Below are 26,829 nucleotides of genomic sequence, written 5' to 3' on the forward strand. Positions count from 1 at the left end.
CAGATTCGCAGAATGGATCAAAAAAAATGAACCATCAATATGCTGCATACAAGAGACTCATCTTAGACACAGGGACACAAAGAAATTTAAAGTGAAAGGATGGAAAAAATATTTCATGCAAGCTACAGCTAAAAGAAAGCAGGTCTAGCAATATTAATCTCAGATAAAATAGACTTTAAATGCAGGGATGTTTTGAGGGACAAAGAAGGCCACTACATACTAATAAAAGGGGCAATTCAACAAGAAAAAATAACAATCATAAATGTCTATGCACCCAATCAAGGTGCCACAAAATACATGAGAGAAACACTGGCAAAACTAAAGGAAGCAATTGATGTTTACACAATAATTGTGGGAGACTTCAACACATTACTCTCCTATAAATAGATCAACTAGAGAGAAGACCAATAAGGAAACTGAAAACCTAAACAATCTGATAAATGAATTAGATTAAAAAAAAAAAAAAGTACATATAGCTTAATTGTCAATTTTGGTTTTTTTTTGGATTCTCTTCAAAATATCTGCTATCGAGAGCAAATAAGTATTAATAGGTTACTAAAGTAGTCATTCCTCACAGATGCTAGACTAACAGAAGAGTTAAAACATTTAGGACCTAAATTATGCAAAGCCAGTTGTAGCAAACTTTAGTCCTAATATATATACATATATTAGAAATCTGACACATCTAATAACTCAAAATAAGCATGTTAGACTACTACAATATGAATTAAGCAAAGTCTGTTTTAAAATTTTGAATACAGTTCCACCTTTTAATTTCACTACACTTCTTCAAAGGCACAAAACTGAGTGTTTTTTTAAAAAGTGCTTGCCCAGTGCTAGGTTTGCCAAAACTTCTCACAAGTCGACTAAGTATGCTGAATAATCCCATCAGAGCAACCCCATGGCTGGCCACTAGATCACATGTGTCCTCTGAAATATTCTATGCACTATGAAGTGCAATAGAGGACAAATTCCAATCTGTAATATGTTGACGACTGATACAAAATGATCCATGAAATTATGAAGCTCTATCCACATTCTTCCATATTTTAGTCCATTTCAAAATTCACACTGATACAAAATGTACCTAATATCTATTCCTTAAGGGTTAACACATTTAATTTTTAATTACTTAAGATGGCCCAGAGAACCTTGTTTATTTATGTTTAGCCTTTGACAGCTGGAGAAAAAATGTTCTGAAAAATTACAATTTTTCCAGGAAGTTTTGTACTTGGGACAAGTTTTTGTTATGCATTCATTTGTACTCATTCTACTTTATGGCTAACTCCAGACTTTCCCAAGAAGCAAAAGGAAGAAAAGCATGTGTTTATTTTCAAGGTGCTTGTTGACTGATGTAAGAGTGGAAGTTTATTACGAAATGATTCATTGTATTTCTGATCTTCAACTACAGATGAGAAAAGGTGAAACTGAATAAAATTGAAGTCATTATACTTGAATTTACTCCTAGCAGCCTAAAACTTGAGGTTTCTGATTACTTAAAAAGCCTGAGTAAGAGTTATTTGGACACTAATCTTAGTACTGCTTTCTGTATAGAATAGATTTTAAAAATGGCATATAGATATTCTTCATGTTACAGATGCAGATCATGAAGTTCATACATAATGAAGCAAATTTCAAGGTGGCAAAGTTGGTGAATAACAGGGCTCTGAAATGTTTGAATATGAAGCTCAATCTCTTAATGCTTCCATTGATACACTAAAGAACAAGAAAAAACAAGAATAAGTGTATGTTCCCCAAGGACAAAAGCATATTAACCAAAAACTTGGAGCCAGGAATCCATCTAATAGATTGTGGTATTAATCATCATAGGACATGACCATTATTTCACATACATACACACCAATGAACTAAACTAATAAAACTTAATCAATTTTACAAATTTATGTTGGCAATAATAATAACAACATTTTTGGATGCCAGTATCCATTTTCTAAATGGCTTTCATGCATATTAGAGTTTCATTTTCCATACAATCTTATGAATTACAGATGGTCACTCTTATTTTTATAATTGAGCAAACTGAAGCTCTACCTGAAATTATGTGACTAGCTGCCTGAAATTACTTAAGCCATAATGGCAAAATCTCATCCCAAAGCCAGGTGTTCAGTCTTCTAATGCAAGTGTTCTTCCTAACACAAAGATTTAGAGAGTTTAAAATCTAATGTAACATTGCAAATTCTCTTGTTTGTAACATCCAAAGGTATAAGCTGTAGAAAATTGAAAGAAAATGGTGTGATCTTTTGAAAAATAGAATATGGATTTATATTTTATTGCTCTTTTCCTACATTAAGCTTAAGAACAAATGTTAAAAAGGAAGCAGCAAACAAGATATTATTCAAGGGGAACTGACTCTGCTCAGAAGGAAAAAGGGATTCATTACAGGACAAGGCAGAAATCATAGCTTGCTTCATTTAAACATGAATACCAATCCTTAAAAAGAAATCGGAACTCAGATTTTAACTTGACTTAACCAACAAAATGTGATCCATTTATCTATGAACTTATTTAGAAAGGACTAGACCAATGACACATAAATATTTTTCCAAAAAATACCTAGAAGATGAAGTTAGACAGCCAAAACACAATAGCTTCTGCTCTCAATTTAGAGTAGACTCAGTCTTCAGGAAACTATCATCTGGGGCAACTAGTCAGTCATAAGAGGAAAAATCGTGATGTTGTGAAGACAGTGGCTCTTTTTTGAAATGACTGTAAAGGAGAGCAGATATGGCAGCTGAATTCAGGGTGTTTTTCTCAGGAACATGAGCAATTAGAGGGAATAAAAAATTAAAGATGTAGTGCATTTCTGTAGACTGAATAATCCAGGATGTATTTTATTTCTCCGAGGCCAATTAAACAAACTGAATACATTTTATTATCAATCGAAATTGTATTTGTTGCATTAAAAAAATCTAATGCAGTAAAGGATTCCAGAGTCATCCAAACAATGAAAGTTAGCATTTCTTGAACCTGCACAACATGGTCCAGGCACTATGCTAAGTACTTTACATGCATTACCTCATTCAAGGTTTAGCAAGGTATGCAATTTCCCCAAGACCATAGAGCTAGAAGTGAAGAAACTGGAACCTGAAACCCAGGAAGTTTGACTATTAATCTCTATGAGATGTCATTTTCTTTTGTGTTAGATTAAAATAATCTTCCTTATGGAAATATCTAAAATCTAGACTTGAATTTACAGATGTGAGATCTGGTCCATAACAAAGTTCAAAAGGAAGAAAACAATAGATAACTAAAGAGAATGTGAAAGAATGTTAAATGGTCATAACATGATATATATGCTTTTTTTCAGAAATGTAAAATTATTCTCTTTTGAAACTGTCATTTGTTTTCAAAGTTTAGAAAATTATTTGGAAAATGACAAATTCTTGAATCCTAAGTAAAACTTTAATTTCCGATATCCAAGAAAAGCCACAGAATACTGTTCTAAATATATTTGTTAAAAGATTACAAATGAATTTTCAAACAAATCAACTTAAAGTTTAAAGTTTCCATTGCAAAGGTATTTTATTCTTCTTTATTTCTATGATCTTCAGAAGTCACTTCAGTTAAATTTATATTTAGTAAATGTTTACTTAGTAAATGCATTTAACAGGGATATATTCTCAAACTATTGAAAAATGTTATATGCAAATTAAATATGCATATAATACCTATGAGCATTTAATGGCATATATTTATCTATATGTGTATATGTACTTGTGTGCCTTATATATCAGATAGGTATGTATGAATCTAACTGACATTCCATTCCATCCCTGAGTTTCCTTCAGAACACAATAATGATAAAAAAAAGTATAGTTGTTTTCTATTTTATTTTAATTTCTCAGTTGTTCAATGGCTTAAACATCCTTCCTTGAATCCTGCAGTATGTCTCTTATAATTAATAAGCATATCACAATCCAAACTTCTTGAGAATAGGAAAGCCAGGGAAATAAATAGAAGGCACAGCCCAGTGGAGCAAAGCTTGCCAGTGTACCACAAACACTGGGAAAAACTATTCAGTCCCCACTAAGTAACTCACAGAGGCAAGCCTGAAGTTCACAGCAGCCTACTCAACCTCCCACCTCTCACAGGAGGTAAGAATACTTCTCAAGATAACAAAAGCCCACCTACTCAAAGAGGAGGTTAATTATTGCTGCATAATTAACCTCAGAAGAAAATTGTTAAGATTAATGAAGCACTGCTTACTAGGTAATTACAAGCTCCCCCACAAACTACCATAGAAATATTTGTTTAAGAAAAACACCTACATGTATAATATTAATAGATTCTGTGTAAATTACTGTGCTGTCTAATCTATGGACCAACATTCCAAAAGTAAATAATTGCCCATGTATTTGAAAAAAAAAAATTAGTAGTAAAGGTAGGAAGAAGGAGAGGAGGGAGAAAGGCAGGAAGATAAAGGAAGGAGGAAGGAAATAAGGAAGGAACAAACAAAAAGGCAGGCAGGCAGGCAAGCAGGAAAAGCAAATAGGACAAGCTTTTACCTTTCAGCATGAACCACCAGGCTAAAATCCATGTTTTATACCTAGTTCTGCATTAGTCATGCCTCATCAAAAGATCACAACACCCCTCTAATCTGAGGACATTTGAAAATATAGAAAAATCCAATAAGTTTTTGAACAAATGTTAAAAGAATAATCTCTTTAATATAAATATGGAATTAATGCTGTTATTTTAATATTAATTAATTTTAATTGGGTTAAAACAATAACATATTGATAAATAATACCTAAAAAGAGTTCCAGAGTTTTGCTAACAATAAATTCAAATACAGCTACTCCAGAGTACACTGTGGTATATGTGAGTTCCTTCCCCCAAAATATCACATTTTGACAAGGCTAGCACATGATCACATTTAGTTTATAAAACCCAATCCCCAGTGTACCTGATCATCTTTTAGCATTATTACCATAACTACTCCACCATCCCCTACAAGTGGACACCATATCAGTCAGAATAAGTAAGGTTAGGCTGCAGTAACCAACACAAACCAAAATTTCCAGTACCTTGCAACAGGAAAAGTTACTCACTGCTCATGCTACATGAACATCAGAGATTGACAGGGGTGAGGCAGGAAGCTTTTCATAACTCAAGTCATTGAAAGACTCAAGCTGACAGATGAGCCCTTTCTCTGCAGGTACAGGTCTCCATCCTTTAGGATCCTACTCCAGCTATGAAATGCTCCAGGTTTAGAAGTGAAAACCGTAACTTTTGTTCACAAGTCACTGGCCAGAGCTAGTCACATAACCCCATCCAACCACAAGCAGGCCAGGACACAAATCCTAACACGTGCCCTGAATGATAGAAAGCTAGATATAACTAGTGAATAGCATTTATGACACATTACTTATCTACTCTATGACACTGACATCTATGAGATGTCAATGTTCCTAAGTCTTTTGTTGTTGTTATAATAATCTGTGTTCAACGGTGCATGTCCATTATGTGTGAACAATCAAAGAAACAAAATAATTTTCACTGTCCTCACAATTTTAATTACTTCTAATAAATTGGAGTTTGCAACTGTACTAGTTGGAGATTAAAGGAAAGAGTCAGAATGAATACGACTCAAAGGACTGTATCACATTTATAGTTTCTTTTTTAGAGCTAAAAGATTTAAAATTATTCCAAACCAAGATTCATATATACCTAAGGTTAATGGGTATGTGAGCAAGAGGAATGACTGGCATAAATTTATATGCAGGATGGCTTTTTGTTTGGGAACCCAGGGTGGAAGAGGTTTGGAATCCTGGTGACTAGGGAAAGAAATCGAGAATTGTGGAACTCACCATCATATCCCACAGGGAACCTGAGGGCAATATGGCTCCAGTTAAGACTCTCAGGAACTGTTTACATGACAGGAACTAGAATTTGGTCATGAGCAAGACTTTGTTTTTTTCTTTTTTTTTAATTCAGTATTATTGAGATATATTCACATACCATACAGTCATCAATGGTGTACAATCAACTGTTCACAGTACCATCATATACTTGTGCATTCATCACCCCAATCTATTTTTGAACATTTTCCTTACACCAGAAAGAAACAGAATAAGAATAAAAAATAAAAGTAGAAAAGAACACCCAAATCATTTCCCCCCCCCCCCCCAGCCACCATATTTTTCATTTAGTTTTTGTCTCCATTTTTCTACCCCTCCATCCATACACTGGATAAGGGAGTGCGATCCACAAGGTTTTTTCACAATCACACTGTCATCCCTTGTAAGGCTACGTTGTTATACAATCATCTTCAAGAGTCAAAGCTACTGGGTTGGAGTTTGACAGTTTCAGGTATTGTACTTCTAGCCATTCCAGTACATAAAACCTAAAAGTGTTATCTATATAGCGCATAAGAACGTCCACCAGAGTGACCTCTCCACTCTCCATTTGGAAATCTCTCAGCCACTGAAGCTCTATTTCGTTTCATTTCACATCTCCCTTTTGGTCAAGAAGATGTTCTCAATCCCAGGATGCTGGGTCCAGATTCATCCCTGGGAGTCATATCCTGTGTTGCCAGGGAGATTTGCACCCCTGGGAAGTCAGGTTCCATGTAGGGGGGAGGGCAGTGAGATCACACCCAAGGTGGCTTAGAGAGAGGAGAGGGGGCCCCATCTGAGCAACAAAGAGGCACTCAGGGGGAGACTCTTGGGCACAATTACAAGCAGGTTTAGCCTCTCTTTTTGCAGTAATGAAATGAGCAAGCCTTTTAATCAACAAGTGTGACACAGAGTAGAGAAGAGGGGGGTCTCTTATCTCTTGCCTGAACACAGCATGCCTTTATTCTACTAAGGTCTCCGCAAAGCAAAGGCTGGTGCTGGCAGTATACAGCAAATGCCCACTAAATAGGATGAAATAAGGCAGAGAAGAGAAGATGACAGAGAACACCTATGAACCCACCTACCCAAACATGGCCAAAGATGCCTGAGGGGCACAATACAGAAGGCTTGGGGCTAGAATGAGGGTGTGGAATTAGAGGCAGTCAAACTTGATTATTTTGTTGCTTGGGGAGGAGTAGGGTATCGAGAAAAATTAACGTAGACATACGGGCCATAGAATCCTAGACCAAATATGAATTTTGTTCTGAGGCAAAATGGAGTTAAAAAGCAAAGACATTTCTTACACATTCTTGGTAAACATAACACTGAACATATCAGTTCCTGAGAGGAAGAAAAGGTTCTAACATTCATTTCTCATATGTGGCTTCATTTGGAGGCCCTAAGATTTATAGTTGTGCCGTGGTTCTTCAAGCAGAGTTGCCTCTGGGACCAACACAGAGGGGAATGAGAGACTGATTAGGCTGGGCTCTAGGCCTCATGCCCATTTCATCAAGAAGAGCCCTATTTAAAAAAAAAAAAAAAATCTCCTTTATGTATTGGCTTTTATTTAGAAATAAAGGTTACACTGATAACAAAAAAATTGTATTAATTCATACCCCACCTGCTATGGGTTAAATTGTGTTTTTTAAAAATATGTCTAAGTCCGAACCTCCTGTACCTGTGAGTCTGACCTTATTTGGAAATAGGGTCTTTGCAGATATATAAGTCAAGATGTGATCATACTGGATTAGGGTGAGCCCTAAATCAAAGATGACTAGTGCCCTTAGAAGAAGAGGGACATCTGGACACAGAGATGGAGATACTCAGGGCAAAGAAGGCCATGTGAAGACGGAGGCGGAAATTGGAATTAAGCTGCTATAAACCAAGAACACCTAGGACCACCAGAAACTGAAAGAGACAAGAAAGGATTTTTTCCTCAGAAACTTCAGAGGGAGCACAGCCCTGCCGATAGTTTCAATTTGTACTTCTAGCTTCTAGAACCATGACAGAATAAATGCTTGCTGTTTTAAGCTACCCAGTTAGTGGTAAGTCGTTACAGCAGCCCAAGGAAACCCGTTATTTTTTTTTTTCTCCTTAATCAGTTCTTACCATTTAGTGGAACAACTTCTAACCTGCTTCAGAACTCCCATTGCTCCTTTCCTGTGGTTTCTGTGGTCTCAGAATACAGAGGCAGAGGCAAGCACACAATATTTATTATGCCTAGACCTCATTTAGTCCTTTATAACCAATTCAACACCTAAATACTGTAATCAGAAAATTTCAGGGAAACCACCAAACAGAAGTCATATGTTTTTAAGAGAGTGGATTTTTAATATACTACAAGCATAAGTGTTAAAATGTTCTATGTTAAACAAATTGCACAATCATGTTCCACAGCTAATTACCTCATCATACTTAAAAGTAAAGCCAACGGTAAAATAAAAAGGCCACTCTAATTGGTTAATTCATTAGGTACCACCTACAAAATATACAGAGTTTGCCCTCTAAATTATGAAAGCCAAAGCAAGTCAAAGAGAGCAAACCACAAGCTGATCTATCTCTAAAAGAAGCTGACCTCTCTAGGAAGCAAAATAAACTGAAATTTTTTACTCCACGGTGCAGAAGCAGACATTTGAAAGTTTGCCAGATTTATATGGAAAGATTATGTAACGTAAACAGATTTTCGCTTTCCAATGTGCCTTCTCTTCCACATTACAATTACTATGGGCAGCAAACATAAGAAGAAATGTTCCCAAAGCATCCAGCATATACTAAGTATTTGTTATGTATTACCTATTCAGAAAAATCCTAAAGCAATCTATTTCAACAGAAGTTCAGAAAATAAAAGGTTAGCCTTTTTCCTGTTGTAAGTTACTTCTCCATCACCTCTCTGGCTACTTTCTTGATATAAAAGGCAACAAATGGAAAAACATAGAGAAAACATAAAAAAATAAATTAATTAAACTATAGTTTTCCTTATGAAACTATGAGGGAAAACCCAGCTGATTTTCATGTTGTAGACATGAAACAAACAAACAAACAAAAATGTTTTGTTCATGCATTTTGTTTTTGTTTGCTTTGAGAAGGATACTGCAATCAACAGATAAAAGGAAACTTTGATTAATAACGGAAATTCAATTTTCATTTTATTTTTCTGGTATTATAATGATATAAAATTTGAATTAAGTCTTTATCTGTCAGTAATTGTTGTTTTACATTAAAGCCTTGAAGCTGTTTATATTTATCAAATCACAGAAACTTCTTTAATGTCCAGGCCAGTTCAAAGGATCCAGGGTTGTATCAACACTAACACACACACACACACACACACACACACACACACACACACACACACACACGTATATATATATGTAAATGAATGTATAATATTTTATTTAAAAACAGGCCAGACAATCAATGAAATAAATATGAAAGAACACTTGGAAGGCCTAAACACACTGGAGTTATTAAGATGAACACATATATAACTTATACACAAGACTCTTTAGCATATTAAATGGGAGGATTCAAAATTTAAACATTGATTTCAATCAGTTCATAGGTAACCAGAAATCACCTCACATCCACACCTATTCACCCCTTTATTAGTCAGGGTCCCAGTAAGAAACAGACACTAAGGTAATTTGAGAGGGAAGTGACCGGAGAAAAGAAGATAGTAGATTCCCCAGGGCTAGAACAAGACGCAATTACTACTACCCATGGGCCTAAAGGAGAGAGGAAAGAGTGGTTACCAGAACTTCAAATGGAGAGCTGAATGGGAGGCCCAACCTACGAAGCTGTGACCTAATTAGGCAGAGGCAGCCAACCGAAAGAGGAAGTAAGTCAGGGAATAGAAACCCTGACCACACTCCTCTGTCCTTCAAACTCTTTCAGGGTCCTGCATTTGCTCATCAGGAAGTAGAAGACAAGGGTGCCTCCTATGCAGGGTGGAGGAGGGGTAGAGAGCAGCGGATCTGGAAGAGAAGAACAAAAGATATCCTGTGCAACCACTTAGAGTAATTCAATAGCATATAATTTAGATGCTCTACACATTTGTAATATGAAACTTTAATGACAGTTATTCTGTTTGGGAGGCGTGTAGTTCTACTATTTCTTAAACTTTTTTTTCCCTTTGCCTAATACCTAATACACCATAAATGTCATTGTTTATATTATTGAATTATATTAGAGACCACACAAAAGACAAAGATCAAGTGGATCTTCATTTTTGAATATCTCAAGAGTATTTCTCAAGACATCATAGGATAACTAAGAAATGCAAGACATGTTATTTCTCCAAAACCAGATTCCCAAGCAATGGCAACGGAATGAAAATCCAAGATAGATCTTATTAAATCATCGTAGTAAATCTAGATCTAAGTAAATCTACAGACTTTGAGTTTGAAACATACTTGTCTTTAAAACAGATTAGATTGAAAATTGATAGTTTTTTAAGACTCACATCACTTTTGTGTAACATATACCAAACAGAACAAAAATCTAACAATAAAAGCTTTAGTTTGTAGACATTAGTCTGTATTGAACAGTATAGGAAAGTATAGTCTTCAATCTGATTATTGTCTTGACTAGATACAAGGTTTTTTTAATGACTATTTTATCAAACAGTCCTAAATGACAATACCCTTTTATATTGTAGAGATATCATTGAATGTAAATTCTCATAAAAGTCTGAAATAATGTTCCCATTATATGTATGCAGATTGGGATTCCATAAATCAGGTAAGGTTTGGACTAGAAAATGACCAAAGTCCCTTATAAATCTAAGAATTTGTGATTCAGATTCAAGTGCTCCAGAAGTAGAGTGAGAAAATCCATAGCTCTGAAACTCTAATTTTTCATTTGAACCTACTTTTATGAAAATCTTTAGAGAAAGGAAGATCATGGTCTTCAGGTTATTCTACATAATTAGCACATGTCAAATGGAGCCAATAATGTGTCTCTCATTGTTACTGCCCAAATTAAACAATATAATAGATGCAATAGAGCTGTAAAATCTGGGATGCACTTCCTATATGTTAGGATTTATTATATTCTTTTAATTTAAAAAATGGTTATTTAAGCACTTTCCTTCTTTATCTTTAGGAGCGTCTCTCTAAAAATGTATTTTATGGGATGTGGAAATTAATGCAAGTATAGAAACCAACTTAAAAGATTATCAAAATTTTAAAAATCATCCTTAAAGGGAGGCACACCAATAGCAATGTCATGAAATGACTACTGTGTACTACTCACCCAGTATGAATTACCCAGGAGAGCAGATTTTACTGTGACCTTAACATATTTATGGCTCAACAGTAATTTCACTGAGATAGTCTTATCTGGTCAACTCCATAATTTTCTTAATGCTTTTTACAATGTCTGATTGCATTTAAGTTGCATTCTAAATATTTCAACCGGGTTCCATCAGTGTTCTAATGTATTTTCCATGCACATATTTGTTCTGTTTTCCCAAACAACCCTCAGTCCCCAGAGAAACTTGGTTATCTAGAAGAAATGATTTGAGAATAAAATATCCAGGATTAGATTAGCAGGGAAGTTCCTTCCTTTAACATGGTAGGAAACAAACTAACCATTTTACCTTTATATTTACATGTTTCAAGCATAATGAATGAATGATATGGGATCTGGGGAGAATTGTACTGAAGCAACTTTTCAGATGTCAGAAAAGACTCCTATTCACTCAATTTTGAAATTAAACAGCTGCATGTGCATGTATTTGCTTTGCATTTGTTACTGCACTTTCTGTGCAAAATAGAAAATACATTACTTATTAACCTTTAACACTATATTACTAAGTCATTTCCTGCCAGTGAGCAAAATTCCTAGATTTATTTGAAAGATAATTAGGTACCGACCAATGTAGCATTTATGGAGTCTTATGGATGACATTTATAACTTCCCTTTAAGAAAATATCAGAATCTTCAAATGAGTAGTAACCAAAGTGTTTTGTTTGTTTTGTTTTTTTGGTTTTTGTTTTTTTTTTTCTTTTCAATACCTGAATACATAACTCTTAACGGGAAACTTGGGGCTCATTGTTCTGTGATAACTAATCACAATTCAGTGAAAAAAATTCCAACAAAATCATAAATTTTCCAAATAATTTGATATGGACAATTTTCTCAAAATAATTCCTTTTCAAAATAGGTCTCAAAATTGAAGCTTCATTTTGCATGATGAAGCAAAGATTAAAAATACTTGGAAACTGCCTTAATTTAAATGGCTTTTGCAGCCTATCAGCAATGAAATTCAAAGGACAGCTTCCCAGGCCTATGATGACTCACACAGCACCAGCTTAATACATTTTGATGTATTAGTCATGCCTTCATCAACACAAAGGTATTGAGAGGCTACCATTTCTTCATCTAAGATCCTTTAAGTGTCCTAAATTTATAAACAAGTTCAAATAGGAAACCATCTACATCATTAGTGATTATCAATTCTCTCTGGTTTACAACCAAAAGATAAGATTAAAAAAACTTCATAATCTGGAAAGAATCTTCTACACTGATGTAGAATAATAAAATTTAAAAGACTGGGTAAAATCAACTAAATACACTAAATACCCTATAAGATCTTATATACAAGAAATGAGAGAGATATGTAGAACAATCTTAACTATTGCAATTGAAAAGAATACACAAATAAATTCTTGCTTCACAAACAAACAAAAAAATAGCAGTTTTAAACTTAGTAAAACATGCTCTGTGAAAATTTATTTCACCTACAACAATGCATAGATTTCTGAGAGTCTTCCATGCTTAAAGTATGGATCCACAGATTCTCAATATTGGAGAGCTACTGTACCTTAAACTCCAAACAACTTTAAAATAAACAGCACTCTTTCATTCAAATTTTGCTTTGGTTAAAAAAACATACACACATTAAAAAAAAAGAAAAAGAAAAAGAAAAAAGAAACCTTCCTTAAAATTTCTAACCCAAATTCCCACCCCTGCATCCCTGGTTTACATTCATTAAGAAAAACATTCAAACATTAGACATACAAAGTCCACCAGGAAGAAGGACTCAGCAGGTTGCTAATCATTAAATAAATAAATGTCTGTATAATAATATATGTACTAGGGAAAGAATGTCTTTCAACCAATGGCATTACCCCCATTCTCCCAACAACACACACAACACAAACACACACTCGAATAAATAAATCAAGGTTGCAAATGGTTCTCAAAGCTGTGCAGATCCACCAAACTCGATGTAGCATCACATGGCTACTAAAGCCATTTCTATTCTTTGCTATCTTAACCCCCCCCCGCCCAAAAAGTAATAAATAAAACTGAGCTCATGTGACCCCTGACATTCTTTGAAATTTGTTCTCTAACTACTTGTCAAATCATATTTTGAAAGTCATATGTATATATGTTAAAGTTCACAATAAACAAATGCATTAAAAATTTTGATCAAGCATGCTAATAAAAAAACAAAAACTGAGTTCAGTGCTGATATACAGAAGAATTATCAAAAGACAAAGAAAAAAAAACTAAAACAAAAATCTATGAAGCACTATGCAAGTTCAACTTCTTATGTTTAATGTTAACTTTTTCCCATATCTGGATTATTTTACTGTATACAAATTATAGAAGACAAAATAATGTTCTAACATTTTATAAGAAAATATTCTACGAATATAAAAAATGCTTAAAATATAATGTGGAAGGATTGTATGGCATGTGAATATAACTCAATACAATTGCATTAAAGGGAAAAATGGTATTTTAATATATAATATATTAAATATATATATATTTCTTAATGTCAGTTTTAATTAGGGGTTTCTTTTATCCATCAAAAGGTTGGGGGTTGTTGGTGAAAAAGAAAGGGCACTGACCTTTACTGAAGGCCTTGAGCACTGTGCTAAGATATACATGTGCGATCTTATTTAACGTACCACTCCACTGTCATAGATTTTGTTCCCATTTTGTTGATGGGCCAAGTTAAGTCATTTGCCAAAGATACTACTAGGTGAACTCTAGGGACCACATCTACCTGACACCAAAACAAACCTTCCATTTCAATGGAATGGTACACCTAGAAAAACGGAATACCTCATTTTCTTATTGGTTAATTGAACTGGGGAAAATGTTCCATAGGCACTGACAAGAACCAAAATATTCCAAATCATTCATTTTATTAGGGTTTATTCCATACATGATGTCATTTCCTATTCTCCATTCTGAGAAATAAGCATTACTAACATGTGAGAAGAGGAAAGTAGTAATACAAAGTAACACAGTTATTATGTGGAAGAGTGAGGATTAAAAGTCAGCCTCTCTGCATCATGATCTTAAAACCCAGTACATGAGCTTTTGAATATAGTAAAAAAAAAAAAAAAGCTCAATTTTTAAGAAATATTCACTTCTGATCCAAGGGCTAGATGGCTCTTGTAGGTAAGATATGCAAGATTGATAGTGAAGAAATCTGTTTTATAAAAGTAGCTATCTACAAAAAAGTTTTCAGTTTAACAATAAATTGCCTCTATTAAGAAATGAAGTAAATAAAGGCACCCATGAAGCTGGTTTCTAAGCAAAATCAAATTCCCATCTCAATCTTGGAAGAAAACTAATCTGTAGTACATTTATCTACAGCTATCATAAAAATCGGCTAAACCACACACGTCTCGGCACACACATGCACATTCACATATATGCACGCACACTTAAATTTAACTTACATTTTCATGTTCTTCTTAATATTTTTATTTATTGTCTACAAAAAATATCTTGCGATATAATAGAATTTGTTTCATTAAATACTTCCTAAATTGTGTGACAAAATTCTAAAATGGTAATAAGAAAAATTATGGAATTTTGTATGTCAAGGCTACAATTTTATTAATATTCTATTAGTACTATTAAATAATATTTTATCAGTACCATATTTATAGATCATAATGAAGGCTGAATAACAGAAGCATTGGCCTTGACATTCAAATATTCTTTACCTCTTTCTTGGAAAGACATTTCTTCCAACTATGGAAGAAAAAACTTGTGAAATGTCATTACTGTAGTTGAAGTAATGATAGGGTCACAATAGAGAAACATACAGAGAAATGAAGACAGTTAAATGGATAGAAATTGGCAAATTTTCTTGCCATTTTTTATATGGCCATGTGTAGTAAGTTGTATTTATCAATAATCTCTTGAAATAACTATATATGAAATTAAGAATATTTCTCTATAGACTCCATTCTTCTCAATCTTTTAAAAATGTTACTAAATAATACCTTGGGGATAAGGAGCTGGCATAAATAAGATATTAATGGAGCTGAAGTTCATATAAATGATAGCCATCTTACTCTAAATAAAAGGAAATTAAAAGGTGGCTGCTTTCCCAAAGTGATGTATTTCTACTCTTTCGGTTGTAATCAATTTATTCCTATCTTTTCTATTGAGATTGTTTTTTGTTTTGTTCATTTAACATTCATTTCAACCAATATTTACTGGAGCCCTGTGTAGACTGTGCTGGACAATTCAAATATCCAGACTTCATCCCTGTGGTGGAGGGAGATGAAAAGGTAAATGGTAAATGCTAGAACAGAAGTATGCTGTGTGCACAGGGCAATGGGATCCACCAAAGGGGCAGGGCAAACTGTCAGGCTCTGTTTCTTCAAGGAACAATAAATTCAGTGTATCCTTCTATACTTTGATAAAGAGTATGGGATCATGAAAGTCATTTACAAAGGAAGTAAGATCAAAGTAGTGTACAGAAGAAGGTGAAAGGAGGCTGAAAAAGTAAGGAGAGGGCAAGAAGATCAAAGAAGAAAGAAATGAGGGTAGTCAAACTGAGGGAGATGCAAACTGTTCTTCATTGCAATATGTGCCTAAAATTGAGCACAAACCTGGGCTAGAGTTGATACATGCACTTAGTGAGATTTGTCTTGGGTGGTAGACTACCAAGGATTAGCAGAAGCAGAGTGGAAGGACAAGTGAATGTGTGTGTTCAGACTTCCTGGAATCTATACAGGCATCCCAGTTTCCCTTCACATAAGTAGCACCATTGATGTCAGTTGTAAACAAAGATCCTATTAAGGCTTATTAACTGATTTAGATATCCTCGTGTGGAATTTTTCTGTCCAAGCTGTTTTAATTATTTGCTTTAAATGAAGTGGTAAGAAATAAGATCTTATATCACATATCTTAGATATATAGTCCAGAATAATCTTTGGTAAAAAAAAAAAAAAAAAAAAAAAAAAAAGTCCTATAAAATGTAGTAAAAACCCCAGGAAAATTGAAGACGACTTCATGAATAAATGCCAATCTCTCCCCAGATGTGTCACATCTGAAAGCCAGATAAACAGCAATATTATTTGAATTTCCTCAAAATAAACTTATATTCACTATATGAGATAATTTCTTTTTAATAACAGCTTGGAAAAAACATCCTTATATTTTAAAAGACGGGGTTCATTTTATCAATTTACTTGGTTTTCGCAAAATCACACAAAAATCGGAGAGAATGATTATTTCTATAATCACATGCCACCCCAAAGTATGTAAATTATGATCTTAAATAAAAAGGTAATATCCTAAAATTTTAGCTCTTTACTGAAGCATTAGTCCAATAATTTACTTGATGACATATTCAAGACAACACTTGTAATTGTTGATGTTTTCACTACAAACAGTGATAGTTTTATTCTTGCTGTTTCCTGGCTATGAAATTCTTCAATATGTGAATGTATTAAAGAATGTCTAGTAGAAATCTTAACTGAAAACAGATATCCCACTCTAGAGAGGCTACTATTTTCTCAAATGATATTTAATTGTGACAATAATTCCTATGGACACATTCACAATATTCAACAATTGGCATATCTTTTTCATCATCACCAGTGTCACACAAAACAATCTAGAATCACATCTACTAAACGTAAGGACTCTTCTAATCTGTCAAGTTTTTGCCACTTCTTTGATGTAAATATGGAAAACATTTCTACTTGAGTCTTTTGAATCAGTACTTATTGCAGTTAATAAAAGGAGAGTTGATAATTATTGACAGTAATCTTGTATTTATTTCCCTGATCTTTTACAGGATACACTGGCTATTTTTCCACAGACAATAAAATTCAAGTAATATAAAACATAAGTGGACTTTTAAAAATCTTATTTTAAAAGCTGGGTTTACATGTTACCATTTGGAAGGAAGACATATTGAAGTAAAATTACATATAAGTAGCAAAAGTATATAATTACTAACTTTAACTTAAAAGCCCTAGGAAGACCATTATATGATACTTGAAATGGTATAAAATAATTGTTCCATAAGATTTTATATATCATTTATATCAAATATTTAGGATCAAATACACTTTGAATAAATTTGACTACATTAAGAGACTGGAGATTCTCACATTCCTTTCCAAAAATGCAGCATAGCCAAAAAGATCTCTGAATGAGGCAAGGAGTGCTGTATTTTACATACAATTACTTACAAAATGTATCAGCTATATTATGTCAATCAGGAATTACTTATCCTTACCTTTCTGACTCAGAGTTACCTAAACAATAAAATAGCACAAATTCTGAATAAAGAATATAATATAGAGTATGGTCTTTTACTGATACAGGTTTTATCTGTTCCCATATTATATAAACTTTTCCTAGTTCAGCTGTATTAACATGTTTAATACAATCATTTATTTGCCTGTGGAGGTATTCCATTTTCATTTTGCCAGCTAGTCAAAAGATATATAAATTTTCCCAACTGATTCATACATCTAATGCCTAAAATCATTTATTTTTAACAACAGCATGGCAATCTAGCACAACTTCCACAAATCCCAATACTGCCTTAACCCGTATCTTATTGATCATGACCAGCAAAATCTTTGAAAATCACATTCAGTGTGCACCCAGCAACTTTGCTCTTGCCACTTGCAACCTTTCAGAGAAAGGGGCTATGAAAATGAATGCACTTTCCATTACCATCAGCAGCCAATATGATGACAGAATTTTAACACTGAAGAAATGGATTTTTCAGATTTTAAAACAACCAAAAACAACAACAACAAAACTGGTTTCTGGGGTTAATTGTTTTAGCCAGCTTGCAACATCACATTTTCTGCATGTACTGTAGCTTCTTATTCTAGGGGACACTAATTAGTTTTAAATGGTGTTAAATACCATCCCTGCAGTTGAAACTGCTTCTCTGGGATTTTTACTAGAGAATAGAACTCCTGTAATTTAAAACCACTTTGTTTTCTACAGTCACAGCCGTTAACAAAACACTGACCTGCAGAAATCTTAAAGGTTTTCACCCCCCTCATTGCCATGAGTATGCATTTATTTTCTAACGTATCTTTTCCCCTAGCATTGTTTTTCCATAATTCCCAACCCCCAACTGCATCCAGCAGAGAAACAGCAATAAGCTAGTTTAAGTCCTTCTCTCTCTCTCTTACCCCTCTTACAAATCCTTGGCTACCCTTAAAGAAAATTCTCCAACAACGTGTCAATTTTACATTGGCCACAAAGGCAACTTCTGTTAGGGGAGGGAGGAGGAAAGAGGGACTGGAGCTTGGCTGTCCCTTTCCACAGACAGGGATCTTTGTGGCGATCAGAAAACATTTCCTGAATAAAAAATCAACACATTCCCTGGATGCAGGGTTGGCGAGCAAGAACGAATATGTATCAGCCCTGTCCTCACATGTGTGAAGCACATCCATTAACCTCTCAAACAGTTAAGTCATTTTCTCAAAATATGTCATGGGTTTTGCATGATTAAATACAATCCACAACCTCAAATCCTCTTATAGATCCCCTGCTGTGGATTGGGTGAAAGCTATAAATCACTCCTGTACTTGCTCTTTTTCCTACGCATTTCCGTTGGGCTTTTGTTTTGTTTTGCATCTAGCTCATCGATAACATGCACTCGTTCTCTTTGCGTACACAAGACACCAAGAAGATGGGAGTAAAAATCACTTGCAAGAGAGCAACCAGGTCCTAAAAGATCTGCCTTTATGCACATGCCCCGCAACAACGGCCTCATTAACTCCCACAAGGCGAGAAAGACCAGTCACAGGATGTATTTTAATTCTTGGGCCTTCTCCTTGAAGCCCCGCACCTGACTTCGCAGCCAACGCAGACCCTAAGAGTTTGTGCTTCTAGTTTGGTCCCACGTGGTGTTTTCTTAGACCCACGAAAGAGCGAGCATGCAAAGATTATTGTGCAAAGCATTTTAAACCAAATCCTGGGTCTGTAAGGGTTGGGACAGAGGTGTCTGTCTTCATGTGTCAGGAAGTCATTTGCTGCCAAATAGGTTTGCTGTTGAGTTTGTGTCGCCTTTTATTTCTGTTGCCCCATGCTCAAACCTGGAATGGGGTTTGGAGCGAGAGGGAGAAAAGGAGAGGGGGAAATAGAGAGGAAGTGAAGGGGATCCAGTGCTGGACTGGGGCAGAGAGAAGTCTACAAATCATTTCACAAGGGTGTGTGTGTTTTGTGTGTAGGTCGCCTGAAGAGGCCGCAGCCTGAATAAAGGCACTCCCCCTCCCCCCCTTCCCTTATCTCCACGCAGAGTGGATCAGTGTTTCTTCATCTCTCTTCTCCTGAATATTCCACACGCAGTTCCGGGCATGTTGCTGGGCTATCCAGTCCTCACTGTCCCATCCCTAAAGTCTCAAAAACTCAAACCAGCTTAAGGGACCTTTCTCTATCAGTGAAGATCACAGATCAAATGAATCCAAAGATAACAGACTAAAGGAGCAAGGATTAGGCCTATGTGTCGAAAGAGCACATTTTAACTCCACCCCCCAAAACGGCCCACCCCCGTACCCCCGCCCATCTCTCACTCTTCTTTGGGCACTTACCTTCTTTGGGTGGTCGCTTGGCCTCCCTGGTAAGATTGCAGACCTGGGTGGTTTGCAGCTCCTGGGTCAGGCAGCCCTCAGTCTGCTCATTCAAGGGTAATACCACGTTATTTAACAAAACCAAGGATTGGTCGTCGATCCCCCACTCTCCCAAATGCTGAGGGCAGGTACATTTTGTATACATGATCCCACATGATTCTGTTCTCCCATTTTCCGATTTTAAGCAGCTTTCCAACCAAGTGCATAATACATGGCAACCAAACTGACTTGGGCTCACCTTGTTCAATACCAAAAACTCAAAAAACGATTTCTGATCTTCTTCCCCTTTTTTCTGTAATCCTGGGAAATCGGTTGGAAATACCCGACGTATTTGAATAAAATTTTTATCATATTGTAGAAAAACGAAAGCATTCTTGGAATTGCAGAGTTGCATTATAGAGTGATTCTTTCTTAAAAGATCCTTTATTTTTTCATGAGAAAAATGATCAAACTGATAAGCCAGAAGGGAAAAGTTAGAGCAGCTAAGGTCCTTTTTGGAAAATTTCAGATAAATGCTATATTTGGTTGGATCTGGATTTTCCAGCGTCCAAGTGCAGTTTGTAAAGTTTTTGGGAAACATTTCACTTACAGAATACGATCCATAAATGACTCCCTTCACCAAAGTTGAACACCAGAAATCTTGGGCAGCATTAAATCCAAACATAACCAGGAGATAGGTGGAAAATATATAAATCAGCAGGTTACGAACAGCCTTCATCCTATGTCATTTGGCCTGTAAAAATGACAATGAAAGTAAAATGGCAAGCAGGATTCTATGCGCATTGAAAAAGGAAACTCCTTCCAATAACACAGCCAGCTGTTTTTAAGATTTCAGTAAAAACCCTTTTTTTTAAAGAAGGGCAGGCAATTTTTATTTTATAACCCCGAGAAGTTATCTGTTGCTGTGTGAACAGCGCCCTCACGTGGTTATTCAAAATGGTCAAATTCTCTACATTCGATTTAAAAATAACATTTAATAGAATATTAATAGGAATGCCCTAACTTATCTAGCAGAATTTCCTCCAAGTGCATTATGATGCTATTGAATGAAGTGGAGGGAAACATGGGGGTTTATATACCATAACCTAAATGTTCATTGTTAAAATATTTTTTAATTAACGTATACAGTGTTTTTTCTCCCTATGCCTGCAGTAAACATCATTACACAAAATCTAATCTGATAATCTGGGAACAGCTGTCGTCATATTATTTCTTTTCTCTTAAATGTGAAAAGTAATTATGATAAATTATAGCAACAATTTTAAAAGCACAAATTATAATTTGTTGCTGATGGAACATCATCTCCCAAGTGCCCCTACTTGTCTTTATGGGGCCACCATGTATGCTGATGGGAAATTCCTCTGCAAAAACACAGGCATCCCTGTGGATTAACAGAATTTTAAAACCATCATCTGGGAATGGGGTAGATGGGTAAATACATAGGGAAGACTTGTTGTTCAACATCACCATTGAGAACCAGGATTTAAGGCAGTCATTTCAATTTGACATGCCCTCTTGGGATATATAAAGTGGATCACTGTATTAGTATCTGTATCCAAAGTGATGTCAGTGAAAAATCTCAGGACTGCAGTAATTGATCTGGCTTCAGGCTTTAAATTGTTTTTGCTTTTTTTTTGTTTTTTTAATTAGGGCTATTTTATCTAGTTATCTACCATGATTTAAGATCTATTCATGGTAGATAAAAGACATTAGCACTTTCTTTCCTAGCAGATTTCAATTATTGAAATGCTCCCTTTCCAACAACAGCCCCAAAGCTCCTTTTCTTTTCATTTATTTATTTATTTATTTGCCCTATCTTTGCAGAATAAAGTAATTCTTGGTTATATTTACCTCTGTAAGTTGTTATCCAAAAATAACTTGAATTTTTTCAGTTTTAACCTTTAAGAAGTTATTTCTTAGAATAAATGACACTTTTTTTTGTTTAGCTTTTGAGCTGAGAAAAGTGACGCCAAGTTAATTTTTAAAGTCTTTAGGCTGCAGTCTCTTCCACTGTTCTGTAAACAGAGACAGACATACAGACATAGATAGAGAGTTAAGAGTTTTCATGTCTTTGCCTGGGTCCTCTTTGAACCAAAGAATAAAACCCCCTTCCTTCCCATTGCATAACATACACCAACACATGCACACCAAATCCAATGACCAAAGTCCCCAAAGATAGCTCTGAATTTTCCAGATTATAATTCAGAGTCTATGCCGTGTTATAGGCAAAAACAACCCCAACTCCAAATCTCTATAAGGCAGCAATTTAAAATAACATCAGAACTGCTGGGACTATCAAAACTGTATTCTCTGTTCTGAAGCATACAGTTCAATGAATAACTCATTTTCTTCTTGAGAAAATAAAGCCAATGAGCATTTAAAGGTTAAAGAACAGAGAAAGTTGTAGGAAATTCCGGAAATAATTTCCTCTCTTTTTGCTGTAGCACTTTGCAGGCAATGCAGGTCTGCGCAGTGTTCTTCAGGATAGAGTGTAGGCGTTGAAAGCCAATGTGACAATAAGTGTCTAAATTAGGAATTCCATCCATGAAAGGGGGCTTCATTTTATAATCAGTTACTCAAAATGAGGTCGTATTTCTTTCCTAATGAAATCCGGTACTTTTGCTTCCATTTATTTGACAGTGCATGACTGCAATGCTGTGCTCATCAAGGATTTGGAAGAGTGAGGAAATAGCTCTGACTACACTTTCACGCCTGCTCAGGAGAGCCCCCTCAATAAAAAGCTTTTCATTTTAAATCAGCCTTGGTGTAGACAGCATTGTTTTGTCCTAGAAAATAAAAAAATGAATCATCGACCCCTCCCCCCCAGGACTGCAGGACCAGTTCAAACAACTATATTTCCCTCTTCAAGAAAGAAAGAATGGGGGCGGGGGGAGTCTAAGGGCTGGCTACCGAGGTCTCTAGGATGTTGTATTTATTTATTTATTTGCTCATTTATTTATTTTTCTCCTGCTGAGAAGCAAACGGGCATTTAGTTTAGCTATTCTCAAAACCGATTTTCTGGGTGACACTTTAGTTTAGTCGAACATAGACGGCGCCATCACTCCACTGAATGTTTTTCCCCCATAGAAGACCCAATGCTTCCCCTTATCTTAACTTCCTATTAACCTAAAATTTCCCCCCATAAAATTACCCCAATCACACAACCGCCAGATTTTCTTGGCCTCCATGCCTATTCCTTCCGCTCCAACACATCTCTGCAAAACCAGACTTCTCTAACTTTTCAACTGCGGCGTTTAAGTAAATGCAGACAGTCGGATTTGCTCCCAACCCCTTCAACCGCCAGCAACAGTCTTTCCTTTCCTTGCCCTCTCTCCCCAGTTGCCAAGCCGAAAGCTCCCCGGTGGCGACCCCCGGAAGAGGGAAGGTGACCCCTGGACCCCCTTCCTTACCTTCCACTCCGAAAGCTCAGGGAGGCTCTTGCTCTAAGACACCAGCACAGGCACGCGTCCCAGCAACAGTGATGGAGAGACTCCCCTTCGGTCCCAATCACCGTTGCCCATTTTCCCCGGCTCAGCTTCGAAAATCCGGATTTATTTTTTTAAATGCACACATACGAGAAGCAATTCACGGGGAAAAAAAAAAAAAAAACAGAGGGGGAGGGGGTGTGGGAGAAAAAAAAGCCCCCAGGATCCCGGAGACTGGCGCCGTATGCAACAGAATCCAACCCCCAAACTGGGGGAGATGGGAGCCCCCTAAAGAGAGACTCCAAGGAAAAAATATATATATATATGAAAGTGGCTTAAGAACGAGGATTTGTTTTTACCGAATCTACCCCCCTCCCCACAACAAACCGATTAGCCAAGAAGCAAAGAAAGCGCTGAGAAGAGAAGTGACCGGCGGCGGCGGCGGCGGCGGCTGCTAAGGCAGATTTGTTGGGGCGGTGGGTTTATTACAGGAGTATTCGTGGTAGGATCCGAGGCTGAAGCTTATGCTTTTTCCTCTTTCCGCTTTCCTCCCTCCTCCTCCTCCTCCTCCCCCCAGCAGGTACTGAGGGACGGACGACGGCTAAGGAGAGGGGGAAAAAAATCCTTGGCTGGTGATGTCGGAAAGCTGTTTGAATGCCCAACAAGGAGGGAGGCGCGCGAGAGAGCGAGATAGTAAAGCTCTGTCTTGGTGTGCGAGTCGGCGCGCGGCGCTCGCCCTCCCGGGGACGCGCGCGCCCGCCCGTCGGCTGCCCCCCTCGCCCGCGTAGTCGCGGGCGCGCGCGTACCCGTGCCTTGCGCGCCGCGCGCCCCGTGCCAGCCCGTGTGCGCCTGGCAGCCGGTGGGAAAATCGACGCGCGCGGCGTGCAATGCGGCCGCTGAGCCTTCTCGGAGTTCTGCCTCCCGAGGGCGCGGGCGGATGTGTGTGGGGGAAAAAAAAAAAAAACAGAAGCGGCGGTGTGGGAGAGGAGGGAGGCCGAGCGGGAGGGCCGGAGAGAAGCGGGCGGAGAGGTGCTCCGCGGTGCTCCAGCCAGGGCCGCGGTGCGCCTGCACGTCACCGCTACTCAAAACCAAGCACGTCCCGAAAGCGGTATTTTCTGCGTCTGGGAGGTTTTTGCATCCTCAGTTCCCACCGCTAGGGCTGGCGGCAACCAACTGTAAGAGAAACTACTGGGCGGCGAGGCGGGGGTTGGGCGGGGGTGTGTATGAGGAGGACGAGCAGGCGACTTTGAAGGGTGGGAAGTAAATGCTGGACTTGACCGTCTCTCTCTTTCTGCCTTTCAGCACCGACCTGTCGCAGCCGGATAGCTGTCATTTCAGCATCGGGGTTCAGACGAATTGATCCACTCCGTAGCGGAGGGGGCCTCTCTTAGCTCCGGAACTGCTGCTTGTCTCTGGTTGGAACAATAGTAGATTTTTTCTCACCGGGGCTGCAATTAACATCTTATTTGTTCTGGCTAGAGACGAGCTCTGTCAAGACCGCGCTGAAGCGACCGAGGTTGGGCATCTTGCATTGCTTTCTGCATGGCAATGGGATCATGGTTGTGGGGTCTGAACTTTTTGTTGGGGTTGTTGTTGTGTAATATATCTGATTCTTTTTCAAGTTTCCCTAGTAACAGGTTTTGGGACAGGGGTGAGAAAGACCGAAGAAAGGGGAGGAGAAGCTACCAGATCCTCGATTTATTAGAGAGAAAAGGATAAATTTCCACACGTCCTTTAAGTTTTTGCCTCCTGGACAGTTGAAATATTTGATAAACTAGCTTTGGATACTACTGCAAAGGTCATTTGCCTCCCGATTTGTCTCTACTTGTAAACGCAGTTGGTGGTTTGCAAAACAAGTGTTAAAATAGTTTAATGATATTGTGGGAGGACACCATAATGGGTAATCTGTGCGAAGTGTCCATGCCTTCCTAAGATTGAGTTGTTTGAGTAGCAGGAGGAGTTGAATAAAAAGCAATTTTCCATTATTTTCTCTCTGCACTCTTTCTGCTTTTTTTCCTTCCTCTTGTTGTTACTCTCTCCTGGGGCGAATGGATAGCCAAGAATAATACCATTTTAAAAAAGGATGATAGTGAAAACAGGAAGGTGCCGGTGATCTTTTATTCCCCAGAGTTGTTTGAAATATTAAAATTGGTCTTTTACTTCTCAATGCATATTAATAGGGCAACCCGCTGCAAGGCTTTCTCTTCTAGGACGAATGTTGGGAATTTTCCCTGTAGGGGAAACAGTTAATCATTCTCCATCCAGCAGGCTTTAACCGTGTTCCCAAGAACAAATCACTGGCTGGGAGAGCAACCTGAGTGGCTTTTTAGTTTTGAGTAATTTGGGTTCGTTATAATATTTTTTTTATTCATTTGAAGGACTGTGAAAGGGAAATGAGGTTTATGTCTAGAGTCCAATCCAAAACACGTTTATTAAAGAAATATATTGTCTTTTTTAAAAAATGACAATCGTCCATAAAAAAGAGAAAAAACATTTTGTTTATTTCAAGTTCCGTAGAGATTGTAGTTTTGACATTTGCAGACATTTTGGCCAGTTCTATTATTTTACCAGAGCAAAAATAAAGAGATTACAGACATTAAAAAAATGAGGGAAAAGAATGCTTTACATGAGTTGTGCATAAAAACGAAAGAAATCCTATGAGGTTTAGATATGCTTCTATTTTCCATCTAGTGATTTCTCACATATCTTTGAACACTGTGATCTTTCTTGATGTTTCTTAGAAATTCTTAAAGTCATGGCACAGTGACATAAGAATAACAGCCTAAAAGGACAATTTTAAAAGCTTTAATCCTAAATGGAAGGAGCATTCACTCCAAGGGTCATTTATATTCAAGTAGAATGCAGGGTTGGCCCAGAGAAGAAAGCCACCCTTAATAAAGTGCTTCACCCTTCACATGTTTCCCATAACCTTCATAAATTGCAGGCTACTGAGCTGACCTGATGATGATCCTGCTGAGGTATATTTATAACAGATGATTTGTGGATGATAAATATGCCAACCAAGACACTGTCTCCAGTAACCCCAGGCTGGTCTTACTGCCACAGGGGGTCATAATCAAGAATCACAAAAAGAACCTTTTGTGAAGATTTTGGTCTCTGGACCCTGACAACAGCACAATCGAAAGGCAAACCAAGGAGGAACCACCTTGTTTCATGTCTGTTCCGTGTTCCACTTGAAAGCACTGTTGATATTATTGACCCAACCACAAAAAGAAAGCAGCAGTTTACACACCCTAAGAATGCTGTGCCCTTTCCTCTCCATTCAGATTGGTCCGTTTTTATGCTTTAATTTTTTTATCATGATTTCAAATTGTAAATATCACTCATTTCTTACACATATATACAAACACACAAGACCACGTGTGTGTGTGTTTGTGTAAGTTTGTGTGTGTCTGTGGGTCTGTGTCTGTGAGTATACATACATATATATACACACACATTTTATATTTACAAGCATACTATATACTCGTGTATATACACAAGTAATTTAGATAAAATATATACGTACATACACAAATACATACAGTACATATACCTATGTATAGTAGTTGGTACAGATATATTTGTTAGGATATTTGACAACCATCCACCAGACTCATCTTAAATACTTAAGAAGAATATAAATAAAAATTAAAATGCCTCAAAAAC

General features: G+C 36.8%; 1 protein-coding gene and 1 long non-coding RNA gene across 5 annotated transcripts in view; one reads left to right on the forward strand and one right to left on the reverse strand.

Annotated features, from left to right (window-relative positions):
- The window catches only part of ADGRB3 (adhesion G protein-coupled receptor B3), a 772,638-nt gene extending 749,339 nt beyond the window's left edge, over nucleotides 1-23,299 (reverse strand). For 3 of the 4 annotated variants that reach the window (XM_037842636.1, XM_037842635.1, XM_037842634.1), the window contains exons 1-3: nucleotides 23,146-23,299; nucleotides 21,587-21,750; nucleotides 19,697-20,468 (exon numbers count right to left, since the gene is read on the reverse strand). In XM_037842636.1, coding sequence (XP_037698564.1) covers nucleotides 19,697-20,453 — 757 coding nt within the window. In that variant the 5' untranslated portion in view covers nucleotides 20,454-20,468; nucleotides 21,587-21,750; nucleotides 23,146-23,299. Of the gene's footprint in view, nucleotides 1-19,696; nucleotides 20,469-21,586; nucleotides 21,751-23,145 lie in introns of those variants that run through there. The other variant, XM_037842637.1, reaches the window with a different exon arrangement.
- Nucleotides 23,300-24,134: 835 nt separating this feature from the next.
- Nucleotides 24,135-25,145, forward strand: LOC119540898. Its single transcript, XR_005218116.1, has 2 exons — nucleotides 24,135-24,335; nucleotides 24,463-25,145. It is a non-coding gene; the product is annotated as an uncharacterized LOC119540898 (long non-coding RNA).
- Nucleotides 25,146-26,829: the final 1,684 nt, after the last annotated feature.

This window comes from Choloepus didactylus, chromosome 7 (genome assembly GCF_015220235.1).
Source record: "Choloepus didactylus isolate mChoDid1 chromosome 7, mChoDid1.pri, whole genome shotgun sequence".
Taxonomy (NCBI): Eukaryota; Metazoa; Chordata; class Mammalia; order Pilosa; family Megalonychidae; genus Choloepus; species Choloepus didactylus.